The sequence below is a fragment of the Diplotaxodon limnothrissa genome, linkage group LG12 (assembly GCF_057381915.1).
Source record: "Diplotaxodon limnothrissa isolate DT_005_m linkage group LG12, D_limnothrissa_male_GT1.1, whole genome shotgun sequence".
Classification (NCBI taxonomy): Eukaryota; Metazoa; Chordata; class Actinopteri; order Cichliformes; family Cichlidae; genus Diplotaxodon; species Diplotaxodon limnothrissa.
This window is the reverse complement of record NC_140607.1, coordinates 13,495,410-13,517,573: the sequence shown is the minus strand read 5'-3', so window position 1 is coordinate 13,517,573 and position 22,164 is coordinate 13,495,410. Positions and strand designations below refer to the sequence as shown.

At 40.6% G+C, this 22,164-nt stretch overlaps 1 protein-coding gene across 1 annotated transcript; it reads right to left on the bottom strand.

Moving 5' to 3' along the window:
• Nucleotides 1–12,118: 12,118 nt before the first annotated feature.
• angptl2b (angiopoietin-like 2b) lies at nt 12,119–21,801 on the bottom strand. Its single transcript, XM_085367994.1, has 5 exons — nt 21,372–21,801; nt 16,052–16,956; nt 14,208–14,401; nt 12,967–13,237; nt 12,119–12,866 (listed from the first exon to the last, which is right to left on the bottom strand). The coding sequence occupies exons 2-5, from the start codon at nt 16,938–16,940 to the stop codon at nt 12,667–12,669; spliced, it is 1,554 nt and encodes a 517-aa protein (XP_085224120.1). The 5' UTR covers nt 16,941–16,956; nt 21,372–21,801; the 3' UTR covers nt 12,119–12,666.
• Nucleotides 21,802–22,164: the final 363 nt, after the last annotated feature.

Below are 22,164 nucleotides of genomic sequence, written 5' to 3'. Positions count from 1 at the left end.
CCATTGTCCATCAGATTGTCAGATGGAGGAACTCTAGAGTCCAGTGGCAGCGTTCAATGCACCACTGCATCCAGTGCTTTGCGTTGCACTTTGTTAGGTAAGGCTTGGATGCAGGGTACCCTCCACCCCCTGACCCTACCAATGATTTGAATGGCTGAGTGAATAGTTTTGGAAATATAGTACACTTTATCTTCTTCTAGCTGTTGCTCTGCTCTCACCCTTTCACATGAAATCTTTGGCCATTTTTGTTAATTGGGGAATCTCTAAACTTCTGCTTTCTTATATGTATGCCTTTGGAATATTGACATATAAAAAATGCACACTTTTAATATCAAAAATGACCTAATAAGCTTATTTTTTGACGTGTGGAGCCACAGAAAGCACAGGTGATGAGAATACTGCGTCATCCTTAAATCCATGTGTGTTTTTCCTAAAGGTGGCAAGTCAAAGGCTCTGCTGGGAACAAGAACATTTACTGTGGCACTAGAGATACAGTAATGCCATTGTCATTGCTATGAATAACACCTGCAGTCCTGCTGCTGTGGAAAAACAATCTTAAAAAAGGCCCAGAGCTAGTGAACATAACTGCAAACTGGGGACTTCTCTTCAGGAAGCAGAGAAGACTGGACGTGATTAGAGGACAAATATAAGCTTAAAGCCTCAAAACTCTGTCAAACTTTTCAAAAAGTGTCTTTTATCTTTACCTGATACAACAGAAAGTTGGAACTGGTTGAACTAATGAAGAAGTAACTGAATACATGCAGAATACATCTGTTTATGTGGATAGTGCATTTTTATGCCAACTAAAGCAAGACAGAAATGCAGTGAGATCGGCTAAAGTGAGTTTTAATGAGAAACCACTCTGATGGTTAATCATGTGTGAAATCTTGTGGTGGTGGGGGGCGGGGTGTTTTGTTTAAATGTACCATTTGCTCGGAATGATATCATTTAAATAGATTTGTTGAGGCTCGGCTGAAAAGGTTCCAAAGCAACCTTTGTAGCATCTGTAACAGCTTTTTAAATAAACCTTTTGTAACTTGTGAGTTAGCGTCTTCGTGAGCTGGCATGAGATTAACAAAAAAAAAAAAAAAAATGAGAGTGAGAGGAACCTCTGTCAGATTCCCAGAAACCACTCCTTTTCCCACAGAAACCCTTTTATGTTGTTCATATTTTCCTTTATTAAAACTAAGTCAAGCTGTTTCAATGACGTTGATTCATGATCAGGTCATTTTGACTCACAGGAAACTTACGGTTTAGAGGCTGTCTTTGTGATAAGCGATTTGGCCACAACTTACAGTCATCTGCCCCTTTGTTTGGTAAATCTTGGTAGCACCAGGCCAGAGCCCGTTTTTCCTCCAGAACTGCCTTAATTGTTTGTGGCATAGATTCAAGGTATTGCAAAGATTCCTGAGGGATTTTGGTCCATATTAACACAACAGTATCACACAGTTGCTACTGATTTGTCAGTTGCACATCCATGATGTGGTTCATCTCAAACGGGCTCTGGTGACTGTCATTATAGGTCCATTTTCAAGCCGAAGAAACTATTTTCAGACGATTTGAGCTTTGTGACACGGCTCAGGATAATCATCAGCCATCAGAAAATACACACACTGGGATAGACATAGTTACACATATCATCCTAAACTGGTAGTAATAGGAGCAAAATGCATCCCCACGCTATTACACCACTAATATCAACATAAACTGTTAATACAAGGCAGGATGCATCCATGTTTTCATGTTGTTTATCTCTAATTCTGACCCTGCAATCCAAATGTCGTATCAGAAATCAAGACCCATCAGATCATGCAGCTCTGCTGAGCTTCCTGTTAGCTGACAGTAGGGCTGGGCCATATTATACCGTTCACGGTAATACCGGTATAATGTTAGGCAACGATAGGAAAATGAAATATCGCGATAGAATATGAGTAAAACGCGCATGCCTTTGTTTTCTTACGCACATGGCCGATTATTGAGTGAAACAGATGAACCAGAATTGGTTTGTAAAAATGGTGCAACTTCAGTGATGTGGAACTGGTTTGGTGTTTGTCCGTCAGATACAGGACAAAGCACATTTTTTTGCAGAACATGCAAGCGGCCGTCGTTATTTGTCGGACTAAGATGCTCTTAAATCTGGGAGCAGTGTTGCCAACTTAGTGACTTTGTCGCTATATTTAGCGAGTTTTCAGACCCCTTAGCGACTTTTTTTCTAAAAAAAAGTAGCGACTTTTTTTCTAAAAAAAAGTCGCTAAAAAAAGACGTGAAAGCGTGTATCGCTTTTACTCTCAACAAGCAGCGGGTGCTGTAACGCAGTCAGTTCTTCTTTTACTCTTTTACTCTTATGCTGTTTTGTGGATCACAAGGTTTAAAACTACTTATAAACACACACACAAAGTAACTCCACCAGAGTGCTTATTTCGGGTCACTTTTGCTGGTCGAAGCCCGGGTAAAGGAGCAGGGTTGGAATTGTGACATTAAAAAAAACAATAATTGCTAAAAGAAATTTAATTTGTAGTTCTAAATAAACTCTAAATGAATTTAGGACGTTTTTTACTCACTTTATGTCTCTTCCACAATGTTATTTCTCTCTCCAACAACATAGGTTACAATTAGATTAGCATGACCGATTATGCAAATTAGGCGATGACGTCATGTAGCGACTTCTAGCGACTTTTAGGATTTTCCTTACTGAGTAGTTGGCAACACTGTCTGGGAGTAATCTGGGTCCTAAACTCCATATTATTCAGGTCAAACGAACACTGCAGCATCACTGAGAGTTAAAAACTGTCTAAATTCTTTCATCTTTAATAAAACGATCAGCATTGCTGCTTTACCAGGTGTAACTATGAAGTTTAACTTCCAGGCATCCATGAAAACAAAATTTATTACATTTAACGGAGTTAGAAGTTAGCAGGAAGCTAGCGGAAGTTAGCTCGCTAGTTTCGCTAGTTACCTAAGCATGATATTGCATGTTCTGACTGAGAGATTTCTGAAAAAATTCAAACGTACAGCTCTGCTATCACTTCCAACATAAATGAAGACAGGAAACTAAACAGCAGTGACGTTTGTAGGGTTACTGAAGTTGGGCTAGCTGGTATATAATGATGTGCTACGTGATCGCTAGCGACACAGCTACGTTAGCATAACATAAACAGTGAAGCTGGAGGACGAACACTAACACTTTTCCACTTATAAAAGTTAACGTTAAGGTTCCTGATAGTTAGAGACAAATGCAATCGCATGGCAGGATGCTGTAAACGGACCAAACTTCAGTCAGGAGAACAACTGAGATAATCCATCCACAATACAAGGTTAGTCATTAATATACTGCAACAACATGGGAATAGATCAGCAGCCAGAGAATTCAACATTAATGAATCAATGGTACAGAAGTGGAGGAAGCAAGAAGAATGAGTTTAATAAAGTTTGATTTATCTGACTGCTTTGTTTCGCTTAATGTGCGTTATAATCCCGTGCACCTTATGGTCCGAAAAATACGTACTGCACACTGCAGTTTAATGTTGCAAAGCACCTCTTTTTAACTTCAGTGGATATTATACATGGTTATGCTCAGGATATGTCAGCCCATTTCTACTGGAAATGCCTTTTGGTTAAACTTTCAGCAAGGAATTTGCATTTGCACTGTTACATTTTTCTAAAGCTTTAATGTACATAAAAGCTTCTTGTTTAAGTGAAAATAAATGGAAGGTTGTCTTTTTGTGCTAGTAATGTTGTGGAGTTGTATTTTGTCTCGCATCAATTATATCGTCAGTTATATCGTTATCGCAAATTTTCAAATATATATCGCGATAAATATTTTTGGCCATATCGCCCTGCTCTAGCTGACAGGAGTGGAAGCTTCAAGGTTTGACCTGTTGTGTGCTCAGAGATGCTCTTTAGTTACTGTTGGCTTTCTACTAGAGATGGACCGATCCGATATTACGTATCGGTATCGGTCCGATACTGACCTAAATTACTGGATCGGATATCGGAGAAAAATAAAAAATGTAATCCGATCCATTAAATATCACGAAAGCACCTCACAAAACTTGCAACACGCCGTAACTCACCTCAGAACGTTAGCACGTCGGAGCACTATGCATCACGTGATAGAGCGGCTGTGGCATGCGGGACCTGTCGGTGGTCTGGATAGCATTTGGAGCTTCGCTAGCAACCCGGCATTTCATCTCCGACAAAGTTATCCTGAGAGAAGTAAAGCAAGTGTGTAAGTCCATCTCTGAATGTTTGTAAAGCATTCCTGCGTTAAGCTTAACAAGCGACTGCCTCTCCTGCTGCTACTTCAATCATGAAACTGCTTAATGATCAGCTGATCGGCTTTTCTGTCGCGAGTCCGTGTCTCTTGTTTGCTTTTGGCCCACTTTGCACCAGACAGAGGAAACCAGCGGCTGAACAACAGCAGCACGTTTAAGCTTGATCAGCTGTTGTTAGAATTTATTTATTATTACTTTCTACTCGAGGATCTTTTTCTACGAGGCTGACGGCTGGTAACTGTGCAGGGGCGGATCTAGCAAAGTTTAGCCAGGGGGGCCGATAGGGCATTAACGGGGAAAAGGGGGCACAAAGACATACTTTTCTTTCTTATTCTCATTTAAAATGTCGAGCTTTTAATTATTTAATATTTATCTGAATCTTACACCCAAAGTTTTAATCTGATGTAAAATGTATAGAAGTCCATTATTGTATATAGTAACTGTTAAGTCTAATATACCCTAGTAAGCTATAGTACTTTTTCCTTTGGGAAGGTACCATCTGTGCAGTCTGCAATTTTGTTGAAGAAAGATGTTGAATCTATTTAATATTTCTTGAAAAAGAATTGATTTCTGTGTATTTTTTTTCACACTGCATCAAATTAAGGTTGATTACGTCGATTAAGCATCATGAGGTGGAGCGTGAGGGGTGGTTCCCTATTTTTTATTTATTTATTTTTGTTGTTGCTGGGAGTTGGAACCCTATTAGTTAGGTTGCTTAATATTTATGCTAAGTACTCTTTAAAATACCAGAATAGGGAGGATGGTGTAGGTTTAAGTTTATTAGATTGATCAGTATTGCTGAACTATGAAATATTTTTTTTTGCATACAGGTATAACAGAATAGCTTTAGTGTAGTTGTTGTTTTAAACTTGAGTATGAACTTATACAAAATGCAGCAAGATATTTAAAAAACAGTTTTGTTGATTAAAAAACACTATATCGGATTCATATCGGTATCGGCAGATATCCAAATTTATGATATCGGTATCGGTATCGGACATAAAAAAGTGGTATCGTGCCATCTCTACTTTCTACATTCTCCTCTGACCTCTGGCATCAACAAGGCATTTTTTGCCCACAAAAATGCCAGGGAACTGGATATCTTTTTCTTTTTCAGACTATTTCCTGTAAACCCTTGAGATAGTTGTGCAGAAAATCCCAGTAAATCAGCAGTTTCTGAAATGCTCAGACCAGTTCATCTGGCAACAACAGCCATTCCACATTCAAAGCCATTTGAATCTTCTTTCTTTCCGACTCTGATGCTCATTTTGAACTTCAGCACGTCACCTTGACCATGTCTACGTGCCAAAATTCACTGAGTTGCTGCCATGTGATTGGCTGATTAGCTTTCTTATAGAGTAGACAAACCAAAGAAAAGTAGTAGTAAACCAAAGAAATAAGCACTTTGCTTTGTTTTTTTGAGGGTTTGGTTAAGTATTTGGCAGCAATAATCCATCAGCTTTTTACAATATTAAATTAAATTTTAATAGTTTCCAACAGACATGCGGTGGCACATGTTTTGCTTTTATATACCAATACACAAACATTTAGGATTTTGGATTCAACTAAAAATTAATTGCTCTCCAAATTTCTTGTAAATGAGTTTATCAAACTAATGCCAGATAATAAAGAAGTTCGTATGTGGGTCTTTGTGTCCGGCATCTGTGAGCTATTATTGATTGAGGGAGCAGTGGAATAAAAATGCAGGGAGAACAGAGTTTGGCTTCTAGAGGTCACAGGTTCCACATGGGAAAAAAATTTACCGTGCACGAAACTGAAGCATCAATATCTTCAAAGATGCAATAAATTACACTGATAGAGATTTTTTGGTTTTCCATCAATAAAGATGCCATGCCTGCAGTATTTTGGGGAGGGGAGGAGGGGGGGGGGGGGGGGGGGGGTCTCCGCATTGTGTTGCATAACAATTTCCATTGTGCTAAGGAAAATTCTTCTTATTGACCCTTAAGAAATTTCCTCTGAAGGCCCTGCACAGAACTTGTAGACATTGTGGAAGAATATGAAACAATAGTCACGACATGTGCTCTAAAGCTAAAAGTAAATCTGCACATCTCCAAAGTTCAAACGCTGAGCCTTTGGAAAATGGGGACAATGGGAAAAATGGTGGGAGGGGGGGGCATGTTATTAAATCCACCATAGTTAGACTGAATACGTATGATAAACAATGACGTGGCTATTCTTCCAAAGGAAAGCCTTGCTGCGTTATTATGTGTTTTTATTTTTAAGCTTCTTTAATAACTCCCATATGCATCACAATCATTTTACTTCAGCAATTAGGAAGGGGTCAAATAAACGACTCGGAAAAATCTTTACTCCTTTTCCTTTTGGTACTGGGTGGCGCACAGAGTTGGCTTTTGCTCTTTGACAGAGAGATGGTGACAGTGACGGACTCGAGTCGAGTCACAGTCGGGTCACTTCAGAGGAATGCTCCATTAAACAGATGTCAGCACTGATTTCAGAGACAGACTCTGAAACGATAGCATAGCATTCATACCTCAGGATACCTGACAGTCAGTAACATTAAACAAAAGATGGCAGACCCCAAAAAAAAAGGATTAATTGATTCCACTTTCTTACCGTTAGTTTAAAATGTGTTGCAATTATGCTTTCTTTACACACACACACACACACACACACACACCAGAAAGATGCAATGATCTGGGAAACATTAAAAGCCTATATTCAAGGTTATAAAAGTACAAATACTATCTATCAAATGATGAAATTGCATTTTTATCATGGAAGCAGTATAAACAAACAATAAACTCAGTGGGAAACTTGGGATGGGAAACAACAGGTCAGTGAGTTGACTGAGTATCACAATAGCATCCAAAGAATTTTTTTTTTTTTGGTCCAGGAATTGTAGAATAACAAGAGAGTAATAGTAGAAATGTCTTCAAGGGGCAAAACTACAACACCATTGAAAAGCCATGATCTTCCAGCCATTGGACAGCCCTGCAATAAAACCAGGCATGGTCCTGTAGTGGAAATCACCACAAAGGCTCACATAGGAACACTTCTTACTATGAGTGAATACAGTTGTACTGCGCTTCACTGATGGATATTAAAATGCTGCCATGCAAAGAAAAAAAGACCCAGCCTTCTCTGGGCCAAAGCTCACATGAAATGGACTGAGGCAAAGCGGAAAACTTTCCTGTGGTCTATGCAATCAAAATTTGAACTTCTCTTTGGAAATCATGGAAATTGTGTCCTCTGGGTTTAAGAGGAGAGAGGGCATCAGCATAGAGTTCAGCAAAAATGCTTCAGTGCACATCTGTGAAGGCCCCATTAATACTGACCGATGATATACAGGTTTTAGAGCAACAAATGCTGCTGCTGAGATTTTTTTTTTTAAATTGGGTTTTCGGAAAGGGATCTGATATGATTGCTAAATTTATCAATTTTATTCATCATTCTGAGGAAAGAACAGGGAGAGGTTCTTTAATGTGTAACATCTGGATCAGCTTAAACATAGGTGCAGCAGCCTGAACTCTCTTAGGCAAGCGTTCTTGTCATTTCTTTAAGTAGTCTTCAGGAATAGTTCTTGAATTCTTGAAGGGCATTCAAAGGTCTTGTTTGCATGTTGGGTGTTTTTAGTTCCGTCCTTTGTCAAGATGATCCCACACTGGTGCAGTAATGTTGATGTCCGGGCTCTGGGGAGGCCAATCCACGACTGATACTGTTACGCTGTGTGTTTTTCTATACAGGTAATATTTTACTGCACTGGCAGTGTGTGTGGACCATGGTATTACATCGTGGTTCAAAATCTGACTGTACCTTCCTGTGTGTACAGTTTCATAAATTTCAACAAAATCCCAATAGCCACTGACTGAAATGCAGCTCCAAACCTCCATTATATTTTACTGATGGCTGCAGCCTAGTTCTTGTGTAATTTGGCATACTTCAGCTTTTCCCTTCCTTAAGAATGGCTTCTTGACAGCGACATTTCCTCTGAGACTATTTTTAATGAGGTCAGTGACCTGTGGATGGATCAACTGAAGGTCCAGATGCATCTGGATCTTCAGGTTTTTTTTCCTGTTTCTTAAGGACATGACTTTCAGATACTTTTTATCTGCTCTAGATAGTGTTTTAGACCCACCATTTCTTCTTTTATTCTCCACTTTTCCAGTTTCTTCAGATGTTTTAAAGACACACTGCACACCATGCCAAGATATGCCAAGTTTCTGATCTAGAACTCTATGGAAATCACGTTGTTGCTGTAAAAATGCTATTCTACTTATACCTGTCAGAATGTGCTATCTTTGGCATTTTTACATAGATTCAACTAATGAAATGGTAACAAATGATGTGTTTGTGCAACAGATTGTGACAAAGTGCCTAAAGCTGCATGTTAAAATTAGTTCTTTGCGAAGTTGTCTTTTATGTGTAGACTCAACACTGGTTAATCCCTTAAAATAAGTTTCTTTTTTTCTTTTTTGCTTAAATAATTCATAGGTCAGCGTTAAGTGGCTGAGCAAACAAAAAAATATTCCTCTGAAAGTGATCAGGTTCAGGGACTGAACTAAAAACTTGAAAAAAATCATTGAATAACCTTCAGAAAGCCCGGAGAACTACTGCTAAAGACCACTTTGAAAAATTGCACTAGTTTTGACCTTTTCCTTCTGTGAGATGTCAGAGGTACAGAGAGAAGCAGACTGGTCAACTCATCTGAGTTTGCATTTAAATGAAAATAACTGAAAACTTTTGCAAGCATGCAAAGAAAAGCTGTTGGCGTAGCATCCATAACAGACTCTTTAGCTGTTGGCTTTCTCTGTATAATCTAAGTTGTTCACTGTGCTGCAAACCCTGAATAATATAGAACTGAATTCAAAAGATCAACCTGATACTTTGGCCTATTTTCACCAATACTCAGTCTAGCTTTAAGAGTCAGGATTGGATTTATCTCCAGTCCACGTATGGAATCAAAGCATCCCTATTTACTAAAGCAAGACGATACCATATCACATTCTGTACTGATGTAACACTAGTAGAGCTTTAATAGTAAAAGAATCCAGGTGCCAAACATCATTTTAGATCCATTCACACCAATTGGCACAAAGTGAATCAGAAATATGGAGGCCCCGAACTTGTTGATCAACCTAAATCCTGTTGAGCAAAAAATTATTTAGCCCTTTGATTTCAAAACCAGAGCTGTCTGTGTCCTGAGTTACCAAATGCTTTCAATTGTTACTGTGTTGTTAACAGAAGGCATGATGCAACACGGAGGGGAGTTTACTCCTGCCCAAACTGTTTTGAAACCTACTGCTGGCATTAAAAAATCAAAATGAGCGCATATTTTCCAGAAAACACACCAGAGCTCTCACTTTAAACAAAATACTGTGTATGCCGTCATAAATTGTATATGGAGCATTTTCAATTAAATATATAATTTATTATTTTAATTTATTGAAAAGGCTATCAGCATTCTTGATTTTATTATTCAATCTTATTTTGCAGTTATACTGGCTTCTTCATCTTCTTAAAAAAAGCGTTACCCTGACACTGGCTCACAGCCACTGGAAAATGGAAAAAGGATACAGTTGAAAAGTCACCTCCCCTTCACAGTCCTTTCATAATTCTGGATGTCAAAACATTTAACATCCTGAAAATAAGTGTTGACATCTTCCGTTCAAGGATGTTTTATGCTCAGAACGTTTGTTACACAGGAGTTCTAATAGAATAATTTCTTTAAGCCTATAATTCACCTCAATTTGTTCATCATATTTAGTTGAGCTCTAAATAATTAACAGTTAATTACAACTTATGTGACTTGGACAGTCCCCTTGGTGGACGTGTCTGTTTTGCTCTGAGTAAAAGCATGAAATGTGCATGGTTGATTTCCTCCAGAGAGAAATTTGTTCAGTGGTTTTTATTGTTATGACTACATTAACTCCAACATTGACGTGAAACGGCTAGTGGTGGTGATGGTGGGGGGACAGGAAACAAAAAAGTTTTTCAATTGAAAACACAAGGACACTGACTTTTACAGATGTGAAACAACAATGGACGCCAAGTTTGAAGGTTCAGGTTTGAAGGTTCAGGAAATGTGGTTCTTTTTGTGCTGAGCGAGCGCTATGTCAGCTCAAGGTTTTCCATGTTGGTTGAGGAGTTGGGGCCACCCTTACTGAAGGTTTTCCATAGTGGTGAGTCCTCAGACATACCCGGCATCCAGAGAGTCTGTCGTCTGTGTTTATGGAGACGATGAAACACCATCCTGTGTTTTACCACGATTAGGTTAATTGACAAAGCAGATTTAAACTGGTTATAAGATGTAATTGCTCTAAAAAATGGTGTTAATCTAACTGGGAAGACTGGACTTGGTACAGAGTAAAATTTACTGTCCCATCCGTCTTTACTAAGTACATAGCTTATAAGCGTTTCAGTCACTGGGATGAATGCCTTCCTTTGTCCCATCCACAGCCTCTTTGTTATGAAGGAGAAAGCTTTTTAACTTTTGACTCATAAGCCAGATATAGCAGCCAGCGTTTGTCAGTTTAATGTTGAACAAGTGTCTTGGCTGCTGTCACATATTCATATATCTTTACTTTGGCAGCCCAAAAATGCTAAGATGGTAAATTTTGAAGTGAGGCAATTTAAACCGCAAGTGGCAAAGATTTACTCCGTAATAATCGGTCTCAATAGACAATCTTCGATGATCTTTGAAGCTGTCAGTCAGAGGAATTTAGTTTAAATTGATTTGAAATGCTCTCCGTTCTGTCCAGACCCTTTTCAGCTACAATTTGATCTCAAATATGACATTAATGGAGTTTGGTTCATGTCAGTGTTGAGTCGTTTTTGATTTGTTTTCCAGAAATCTCATTGACACATAGCGAGCTAAAGGTGGTTTCTGCTGTCAGAGTAAAGGGGCTGCTGGATGCATTAATTTTACGAGCCTGTCACATTGCATTAGTCATATTTGGTACGCTAACTCTTTGTCCTATGCAAATTATTTCTCGACAGTGTTTGAAGCATCTTGTTTTTAAGCTTTTTAATGATGTTATGTAAGCTGCTGAGTTGTTTTGGAGCAAATTAAAGCAGAACAGAATGTGGTTATTGCAGTAAAAGACATCATAAAAGCAAATTTGTGAAAAGCACTGTATGCTGCAAGGTAGCAATTATGATGAACATAAAATACTGGCACGGTGAGCACAGGACTCAGAAGAAGTTTAAAAGAGCAATACTCCACTTATAAGTCAGTTATTGGGGTAATTTGATTAGAAACCTTTTACGTAGATGAACATTTATCCGCAGTAAAAACACAAAGTATTTTACACAGTTATTCTAATGAATATTGCTCAGATTATTAGGTTATATCTTATAAGCCACATTCTTAATGCTTCAGTATAATAAGAAACATCTGATGATTATACACTATGAGATGGTTAAGCTTTTAGAAGTGTCTTAATCATAGAAAGTTGCATTAAAAAGGAAAAAACCTTGTCTAGTTGACTGTACATTATGACTACTGAGTGCCTACTCGCTGACGTTACTGACCCACGAGGCACAAATAACAAAAACGTGCACAAGCTGTACATATTTTATTGCAATTACAAGTGTCATGACAATTTTTAATACATTATTTTACAAATTTCTTATGTACAAACGCAATTTGTTGGATCTGCTGACATCAACAAACCACGAGATTTATACAGTAAATACAGTGCTTGATTTATACAAGCAAATTCTATGATACCTGCTCAAGCTATTCAAGATTTCAAAATGAATATAAAAAAAACGTTGATCTTAAAAAAAGTTCCATAAAATACTGTCAATCAGGTTTTTGTACTCGCTAACAGTTTAAGGTTTAAAAAAAAAAACAAGACAGAGACAGAGAGAGAAGAGGAAAAGAGGAGATGTCGCCGGGTACATGAACTGTGCAGTTTTTCAAATTGGAAAAGAAAAAAAAACTGGCCAAAAAAAAAATCAAGGCTCTATTACAAGTTAATAAATCTAACTGGTTCTACAAATTGCACTTTTGAAAAATGAATGAAATTTTTTTTAAAAATCACTGGATACATTTCCTGTGTCAACTCTATATATTGTAGGGTCCCTAACTTAAAGCTACTCCCTCACATCCTAAAGGGTCACCTAAGGTTCCTGTCTCTATAATAACTTCTGAGCAATGAGCACGCCTTCATTTGTCTCATATTTTACACTGAGAATGTACACACCTCAGAAAAAGCAGGGAGCAAATGTGTAAAGTTGTCATGGAGATGAGTATTGCCCTAATGTTTGATATTGCACTTTTATCTCAATTTACCTTGACCTGGTTCTAGGTCCCCCCCCCCCAAAAAAAAGAAAAAAAAAGAATAATAATGGCCTGTAAATAGTTTGTTTAGGGAGGCATACAGTATAGTATATGTTCCTCGGATGCTCAGTGGAAGGTGTTGGGGTTTGGACGGATCATCATGACTACTTTCTTTAATGAGTAAGCTCCTCCTCTGAACTCTGCCCAGTAGACTCCATCTTGGTAGCGGCTGCGGTAGTGTCCTCCTCTGTACCAAACTCCATTCAGATTAGAATGGGCACAAGAGTTGTACCACCAGCCTCCCTTCTGGTAATGGGCACAATTTCCTTAAAAACGTGGAAAATAAATGAGAAACAGTCAAGCTATGCTCATAAACATGGAGAAATTATTGGAGCTAATCTGCCGGAACGTCACCCAGATTTTTACCTGTATACACATCGTGGTCTCTGTCCAGTGTTGTGAACTGTTTGCCGTTGTGCCAGGTCAGCGAGTCTCCAGCATTTCCATGGTAGCGGCCTACCCTCAGCTTGTAGAAATCAGCTTCAGACTCCACCCTGAAGCTGGCATACTCCGCAAACACCTTTCTGCCAGACCAGTCCTCCAGTGTGACCAGCAGTTTGTAGTTTCCCTGGTTAGTCAGCCAGTAGATGTTCTCTAGACCCAGCCAGTACTCGCCGTCAATATTGCCAAAACCTTGCTGTGAAGTGGTGTTAAGAAAAAAAAACATTATCAGTACAATTAGTAAATCCCTTCTGAATGTTGTTTGAAAAGCTTTGAATGGTTAGATTGGACGGCCGGGGGATGATTCAGGGTCGTTGCTCCTGCTCTGGTTATAATTGTGAATTTTATCTCTCTTTTCTTTTTTTCTTTTTTTTTGTGGTTGTTTATCGTCAAGGAACATTATCATAAATGGACCCTTTGAGTCGAATTTATAGCTTCAGTCGGTTTTCCAGATTTCCACTGTTATGTTGTTATTGAGAATGCAGCAGAATACAGTGCATTTAGTGTGAAAGCCAACATACTTGATCCTGGCGCGCCACTATTGTCTGGCTCTGGTCATATTATAAGTTGGTTTGTGGTGTTTCAAATTGTGGAAACACTTCTTTTGATGAGTGCACAAAGGCAATTTGAGATCTTGTGTGGTTTAGAGGTCTTTTTGCAAAAAAGTTTCTTTTGTTCCTCTGAGCTAAGATTTAATCAGGAGTCACAGCCTATAAATGTTTACCTATGAACTCCATCTTCCACTGTAAGAGGTTTCCCATTCAAGAGATAGAGGAAATTAGTTCCCCTGGGTAAGTGGTAATGTTCTCCACAGCCCTCCATAGCCATTTATCTGGTAGTTCTGGTGTAATATTCAAAAAGTATTTTTCCAGAATGTCAGTAATGATAATACAACACACTAACATGACTTCCAAATGCAATCCAATAGTTTTGTATGTGTGAATTTGTCTCAGAAGACCACTGAGACAAATACCTCATTGCTGAAATTATTGAGGTATTAGGCTATGACGTATGCAGGGGCAATCAGACTATATTAGACACGTGGAAAGCTTAACAGTCACCTATTCATTGGTCACTGACATCTGGTTAGTGTCAAAACACCCTACATAAGTAACCAGCTTCCCTCCAGACCATGAAGTCCTTGATCTGGTGTGAAGTTGCCGCACCTTGTACGTCTCCCAGTTCCTGAAAAAGTTGACAGAGCCGTCCACCCTCCTCTGAATCACAGTCCAGCCGCCTGGGTCGTGCCTCTGGTCACACCACACTTGCATAAGTCGGTTGGCATTCTCTGGCTTCACCAGGTACATGCCACTGGTTGCGTGTCCGTCTTCTAGAGCCTGCAGACAGTCTCTAAACGGGCCTAGACAGAAAGATTAAAGCATAATGTGTACACAGCATGTAAAACACACTCAGTTGCAAGTCTTTGCTCAAAGGTTGAGAGTCAGAAAAAGAGAAAAACTCAGAGTGACACAAAGAGTTACTGTACTTTACCACAGGGAATCCCAGTTTTCTGCACAGGCGCTCATTTTAACAGTAGAATTGACTTTGGCTTCTACTATCACAAGGGAAATGGCTGCTGATTGCGCAGCCAAAAGAAACACTGGCATGAGGGCAAAGGGAATCCTGACTACTGAATGATGAAACAATAGCAAAAACGTTTCAGTCATGTATAACACGTTAGAGTTCCGTGTGTGTTTATATTACCAAGATGTTAATGTTATTGCAGAGGGGAAAGAAACTGCACAGAACAGCCTGAGCAGCATCAAAACTGCATTATTTTTCAGCAGCTGTATCTACCCTAATTTGAACATGTGCCTGTATTTCTTCCAAGCATAGCAAATATGGTAAAAACACTCATCTGCAAAAATGTTAAAATGTATTTAAGTTCTCAAGATTGCATGCTTGAGTGGTTTGCTAACTGGCCCGTGTTACAGTTTTTAAATGCAAAAAGAAAGACAATTATGGGCCGCACGGAGCATTGGAGTTTGAGGATGAGGTCCATCAGTGTTTTACACGAGGAAAAAAAGCAAGCATATGAAAGAAAGAAGCAAAGAACGTGTTGTTATACACATGTTTCTGGTTTCAAGAAATCACTGTGGATGATATCTGTTTCATAGTCCACTCTTAGCCACCCATTTACTCTCAGGAATGTCTGTGTTGGGCCGATACAAGCCAGAAAGTTGCCCTGCCCTGCCCTTGCTCTGTTCTGCCTGATAAAGTCTGCTTCTTCGGTGGAACATATGACCGAGTCTTGCCTGGTTCAGCTGGAACAAATGACATCATTGACTCAGGGTATCTCTTTCTGTTTGTAGTTACACCCTCCCATTTTTGTTAGACTTCATCCTCATGTTTTCTGTTTGCCTTTCAAATCCCTGTCTTCCTCTCTTTACTTCTTCGTGGTGTGTAGCTTTCTGTTACAGTTTTGAATAACTTTTTGGGGTGTTAGTTGCATGACCGTGGGCAGGCTACTGTTCACATGCAGCCTGGTGAAAAGTGGCATGCAGTGGCACGAAATGTCAACGGAAAATGCTCCCACTGGAAATGCTGGGAATAGTCCGCTGTTTTTCCACCAAAACGAAAGTCTTTTAATAAAAAGGAGTGGCGGTGTACTATTCACTGCAACTGATCCCATCAAATGCCCTTCGCATCAATTCTTAAATCTGCACGCACATGTTCAAAAAGACAATGGGCTTAGGGCCAGGTATCCATTTAGGCGCACACAGTTAGCCATGCTTGTGTTTTTATGCGGGTTAAATCGTGGCAATTTGATGATATGCATCTGAAAAGGCAGAAGACAACAGCGTTTCTGTTCTCACGGCCAGCTCTCTCCTCTAGGAATGTGTGGGATAAATTTAAATTTGCTGTGACTACGAAGAATGGGTGTTAATGATTAAGAGGTTCACTCACAAACACGGTCTTTGTTTTGCGAATGCTGTTTGTCATGGCAGCTGGTTTGTTTTGGTACCAATGCATCAAATACAAATGTTTTCTGTTGGACTGTTAGACTCACCAGAGGGCTTGTCAGTGGTAGATGGACTGTGCGTACCAGTGGGCATTGTTGGAAGAACTGGTGGAAGAGACTTTTGGTCACTCTGGATTTCATTGCTGATTGGGTTGTTGATGCGTGGGATTACAGGCGGCTGGTAGGGCTTGTTAATAGGGGGTGAGGGTTGTGGTGGAGGCTGAGGCCGCGGCTGGGGCTGGGGCACGGGAACATGGCGAGGAGGAGGTCGACTCCGGCACTGCTCCTCCAACACGGCAATGAGAGCCGACTGGTTGGTGGCTAAAGAAGCCAAGTGCTGGTATTTGTGCTCGAGATCTTTGTACCGACTGGTGAGCTGTTGCATCTCAGAGGTTTGGTTGAGGATCTTGTTCTCCATCTGTGCCAGTTCTAGCGCATTGTCTCTCTTCCTGATGATCTCATGGAGCAGCTGCATGTACAGCTGAGTGACCCTGGAGTTCATGTTTCGACTCTCTTTCCTCAGAAGCTTGACCTCGTTGACGATGCCCCCATCCACCTCGACCAACTGCTGCAGGGTCTCGATCTGCCTCTTCTGCTTCTGTAGTTCCACATTAAGCAGCTCTAACTCTTGTTTGTTGACCCGGTTCTCCAGCATGGCCTCTGGCTCCTTGGAGTTGACACAGATGGCTCCAGTCACTTTTTGTTGAGGTACAATGAAAGTGTAGGAACATTTGTCCTGCTGCTGGTCAGCTGGAGCACGTTTGCTCCTTCCTGCATAGATAAAATCTCTTTCCAGACCCTCCTCGCTGCTCTCAAATTCTTGGGTACTGCCCCTGCCACGGCTGCCGTCTGAGCGACTCCCCAACGTCTGCTGGACTCCACAGGCTAGTCCATAAACTAGAAGGAGCCCTAGCAGGACCACTGAAGGGGGCTCCATGAGTTAGTGTCCAACTCTAAAGAATGCAAGTAAGAAAATGGAAAACATGGAGATGTTTAGGGGGAAACTATCAACTGTTAAGCAGAAGACACAGCTATGCTCAATCTGTTACTTCTACATTTAAAAGCACAAATAGGAATAAACCAAAACCTTATTTTGTTGCAATATCAAGAGAATCTTGATGTTAACATAGGTCTATTACCAGAAAAAGCTTGCTCATCAAGATACACTGGTTTTGTCTTCATTAACCACAAGAAACAAACAGGTACAGAAGCAGCATGCATACACATGTCAGTGTAGGCTGGGCAGAAGTTGGCAAAGATACAGTCAACTGAAAGAAAATGGCTCACTTGCCCTGCTGAGTGTCACAGATGCATTATATTCATGCGTAATCCATAAATCTGAGTGTCTCAGTGTCTTTGCTGTTCATATCACTGCTGGTGTGAGCAGACACTGTTGCTTTGCCTCTGGCTTTAAGTGTAATTTACGAAATGTGCTGAGCCTGTTTTTTTAAAATTGAAGTCCGAGCTTCAAAAGCAATACATGCACACGTGGTTTGATAGTTACTAATACACCTCATTGCACCGAACAGTGATGTGCTGATCACTTTGGTTTATTAAGTCGCTGGTAGGAGCATGCGCTTAGCTTAATTTGTCGTTCTGGCGTCGGCTCCGCTTGAGCGACTGCCACCACTTGTCCCTTACGCACTCCAACATGCATCTGTTCCACTCTGCAGGCCTGGACATCTTAACTCATGGAAAATTTGAGACACCACCAGATGATGCTATTCAAAGCTCTGTTTAAAGTATTGAGCATGTTGCATCAGTTCTGTGTATATATAGCTCCTACCAAAACTGGGAAATTGGTTGCATTCAGACGATTAATCATAAGTCATGAAGGAAATTCATCTTAATTTGCAGACTTTAAACGCGTCTGTTTCTGCTTTGACCGCGAGACTGAAAGCTTACCCTAGCATTCAGCATGAATATGAATGAATAAAGGCAGCTAATATTATCCTCATCTTTGCTTGATTGAATCTGAGATAAAGTTCAGTTTAAAATCTCTTTAAAATCATATTTCCTGTGTGTAATTAAGCATTTCCTCAAGGGTTCAGGAGAATTAAAATATGAGCTATTCCCCTAGAATTCATTTATATTATTAGTAAAATAAGTTTTCAGAGTTTTTGAAGATCTGGAGGAATGTGCTACTGGTTGTTGAGGTAAATGTAACTCCTGCATAAGGATAACAAGGCCTGTAACTCCTTGGGCAGCATAATTGAAAGCTGCTGCATATTGGATTACAGAGGGGTCCTGTTTAACACCTCCTTGGAGTCAAAGTGGGCCGGCCTAATCATAAAGCATTACAGAGAAACATAAATTGGCTGTGTAACGATTGCCTGCCTTCAGGACTTCCATTTGTTATTGCTTATCTTTGTGTAAAAGACCATCTACCATATAACGGTGAGCACAAAATTGGGAAGAGAGCAGAAATGTTTTTGTCTTGTTAATCCGGGCGTGTAGCCAGCACATTAGATTGGAGACTTGGAGAAGAGAAATGCAGCACTGTCCAAGATCATGACCCTTGGCACATTTGACTCTTCTGGCTTTATCTGTCTAGAATCAAATGTGTAAACACTTTCTTCCTGGGGGAAAAAAAAGTAATAGAAATGATCTTCTGCACAGTTCATGCTAGTCTTATGTAACCTGTGTTTTTGATGTCATCGTTTACTCAGCCAGAACATTTTCTTTTTAAATTACAGTACAAAAGAGCACAAGGTCTCAGAGGTACTTTGGTAATACAATACTTTAAAGCACTCGTCACCTATGCAAAAAAAAAAAAAAAAAAAAAATAAGTGCACAGTTTCTTCTTTAGATAAAGCACGAAACTCTTCTGTCTTTCAGAAAAGCTAATCCATCTGACAAAGCCCGGCTCAGTGAGGGCATCTCTGCTATTACTGATTGACGCCGAAATTGTAGTGTCAAAATATTTTTCACACTATGCAAAGAGATTCTTCTAATCAAGTCTGACAAATATAGTCTTAAAGTCTTACAGATCAAACCCTGAAGAAGTGACTAATAATAGCTTACAAGTAAGCCCGCGGCATGATAATAGAGCAGCTCAGGGCCTGTCCTGCAATGTGCTGATGACTGTATTTGTCCACGGCTCCTGCGGTTTCTCCCCCCCGGAACATGAGCTCTGTCTCAGAGAAATGCCGTGTGATTTGCCCCTGCTGTGGAGGACTCCCATTTTGGACGTAGTTAGCCTGGAATCTCCTGCTCTAGGCTTCTCTACACTTCAAAGCTGAGGGGAAAATGTTTGCAGCTTGCTGTGAAACGTGTGTTCGCAAGTATGATGCAGTCTGTGCATGTCTATGAATGTTTTTCCCCCTGATAATGTTTTTCTAATAACAACACTTGCTGGCGTTCAGTATCCTGGGGACAATAGCCAGTCTCATCTGCTCCAGCAGAGGCAGCATGTTATTACCTTATCCATAGTCTGCCAGGGGGATCAGCGGAAAAGCCTTTACCTCCTTATTTCCTGTTAAAACCCCGTGGACTTTATAGTCCTAAGATCAGTCCACCTAAACAAACTGCTACTGACCACCAAACGCTGCAATTATTGAGTGGTCCTTAAAAGTGCCATATCCATACATACTCTGCTCTAGGCCTGAAGGCATATGATCGAATGAAATGAGTGAGCCTTCTTGTTGCAGTATGATTGGCAGCTCCTCTTAGGTAATTTTTTCGAGTCTGCTTCACACCAACATGTTTTGGTTTCACTGTTTTCAGGTGGTAAGTCTGTGTTTACACGACTCCTCTTTCTGGATTTTGCTCCGTGTTAAATTAAGTGTGATGGGTGGGTGAAGGGGGCGAGGTCACTGTGTCTCTGACCAGCGCCATGGTCATGCTCAGCACATATTAATTAGAAGGTGGGCTGCCTTGCTCCGGCTGGTCCGTGCCTCTCACCCCAGCCCCTCTCATTTCAGACTGAGCATGGCATTCCAAACATTCTTCGTCACCTCATTAGAGCGAGCCGCCATACTCACACCGAGAGTCAGTGGCAGTGGCGGAACCGAGAGCGCCGGACCCTGTAGATGGAGGACCACTACTACGCCCCCACCCCCCGCCCCTCGTCATCTACCTGTAAGATGCTCCATAGCTGCTGACCCACTTCATTCATTGTCCTACTTTCTGTGTGAATGCATCACAATCACACCATCATCACCCTCAACAGGAGATCACAACACGGCTACACAGCATCTCATTTGCCAGTTGCCAAAAAAGAAGCGGACACTTTGCCGCGTGGCTTTGTGCTGCATGTTCAAATTAGCGCCACCGCTGCTGAGAACTGGCAGTCTCCTGCATGACACCCAATAAGTGTTGGATCAGAGTCAAATTCAATCTGCTCATGGTAATCTGCACTATTGCTTTACCTTGAGGCGAACCTCATTCTTTCCTCAAGCATGTAATCCTTATGAGCGTGTAACATGTCATTTGAGGCATGATTAACCCCAGTTACCAGCTTGGTAACTGGGGTTATTTTTGTAATTTCCACTGTCTATTGAAAAGCGGAGATAAAGTTGTTTTTTTTTTGAATGTAGGTTTTGTTCCACTCAATGCTCTTTTTTTTTCTCTCTTGTGATTTCAGACGGGGAGGCAGGGGGTCTTGGGAATTGTTTCGATAAGTTCCAGCATTCTACCTCAAAGCCCCCTTATCCAAACACCACCCTGGCAACAGAAACAAAGACTAGATTCAACCGCCTGCTTCCCTGTCCTCTTGAGTCCAGGGGAACATCCTGAAGCTGCAGTGTGCTTAACATAGTAAAGTTGTCCCTTTTTTTTCTCCCCCCTCTTTATAAATGAGCAGTTATTTATAGATAATAAAAAGAAGTCTTGTGTCCGGCACCATCATAAAGAGCTCTTCATACATATAACACGTACAGGGCATGTCCCTTCATTTTAAACTTTAAGAGCTCTGTGTTTTGAAAACACAGAGTTTTTTTTTTCCTAATGAGTAATAAAGAGGCACTTCACTATAGAGGCTCACTCACCAGCATCCCCCTGTGCTGAATTAACCTCCCCTTGGCCAAATCTGTCATAGTCAGCATCAGTCCAGTTAGTCACCATAAAGCATAATTACCTTTTGGCTACAAGCAGTGAGTCAGATGACGGATGCTGCATGATGACTGCTGAATTCAGGATTAGGCAGAAATCATTAAACCAAGTACAGAAGTCTGACTTCAGCCTGCTGTTGCAAAGTGAGCTTAACCACACTACTAGAACTAGTTATTGAGACCGAGTCTACTCACAACTCGCTACCTCAAGATACTAAAAACGAGTAAAGTCATTTTTGAATGAATGCAACACCCTGTTGAAATAAACCAGATCATAAGGTAACTGCAGATTCATGACAAGGTTACATCATGCTTACGAGATAATTGCACTATACTGGTGAGGCTCCTTCAGTTCCTTTGCCCTCCTGCCAGACTTGTCTGAAGTTTCTTATGGTTGAACGTCATCCCAAGGGTGAAACCTGCACCCCCGCGTAGTCCTCTCTGCGCTCTGGCTGTCTATAGTTACTCAGCCTTTTCTCACCTTAGTCCACTCCACCGGTGAAAAGGTGGCGTTTCAAAGCCTATTGTTGTAATTGTTAAAAAAAGAAACTGTCAGTAGCCAAACAGAACGTCAAGTTGAAACTAATCTTCAAACATTAAGGAGATTGCTCCCAGATCCACTTTAACAAAAAAAAAAAAGTTGTGAAGAGAAAAAAGGGACAGCTGGTAACGTCAGCCAGGTGGCAGAGGTAGTTTCCTGATCAACAGTGAGAGTCTGAGGCAGGTTGTGTGCTGCCCGCGGCCCGTTAGGAGAGGACTGTCACTTTCCTGTGGGCTGAATCCATCACTTCTGTCTCACAGCTCTAAGAGGCTGTCTCTCTCCACTGCACCTCTCTCTCTCTCACCCACCCGCTCTCTCTCTCTCTCTCTCTCTCTCTCTCTCTCTCTCTCCTCTGTGCTTTTAAATGATGAAAAATCTTGTAGTAGTTTCAGTAGTCAGAGCCCCGCACCCCCACCCTCCACACACACACACACTTAAATGAACACATTCTTTTTTTAAAGCAAAAGCCTTCTGTCTTCTACCCCTCCCCCCATGGCACAGAAGAGATTCACAATCACGCACAACACAAGCTACACACTCACACACACTCTACTCAGATTTCCAACCCC

What these genes read in the sequence shown, in the direction of transcription:
- angptl2b (XM_085367994.1), bottom strand. Translation starts at nt 16,940, where the DNA reads ATGGAGCCCCCTTCAGTGGTCCTGCTAGGGCTCCTTCTAGTTTATGGA. An exon ending in TACCACTGACAAGCCCTCTG is followed by an intron (nt 14,402 to 16,051) that starts GTGAGTCTAACA and finishes CTTTCTGTCTAG; the next exon opens with GCCCGTTTAGAGACTGTCTG. An exon ending in AGACCACGATGTGTATACAG is followed by an intron (nt 12,867 to 12,966) that starts GTAAAAATCTGG and finishes CACGTTTTTAAG; the next exon opens with GAAATTGTGCCCATTACCAG.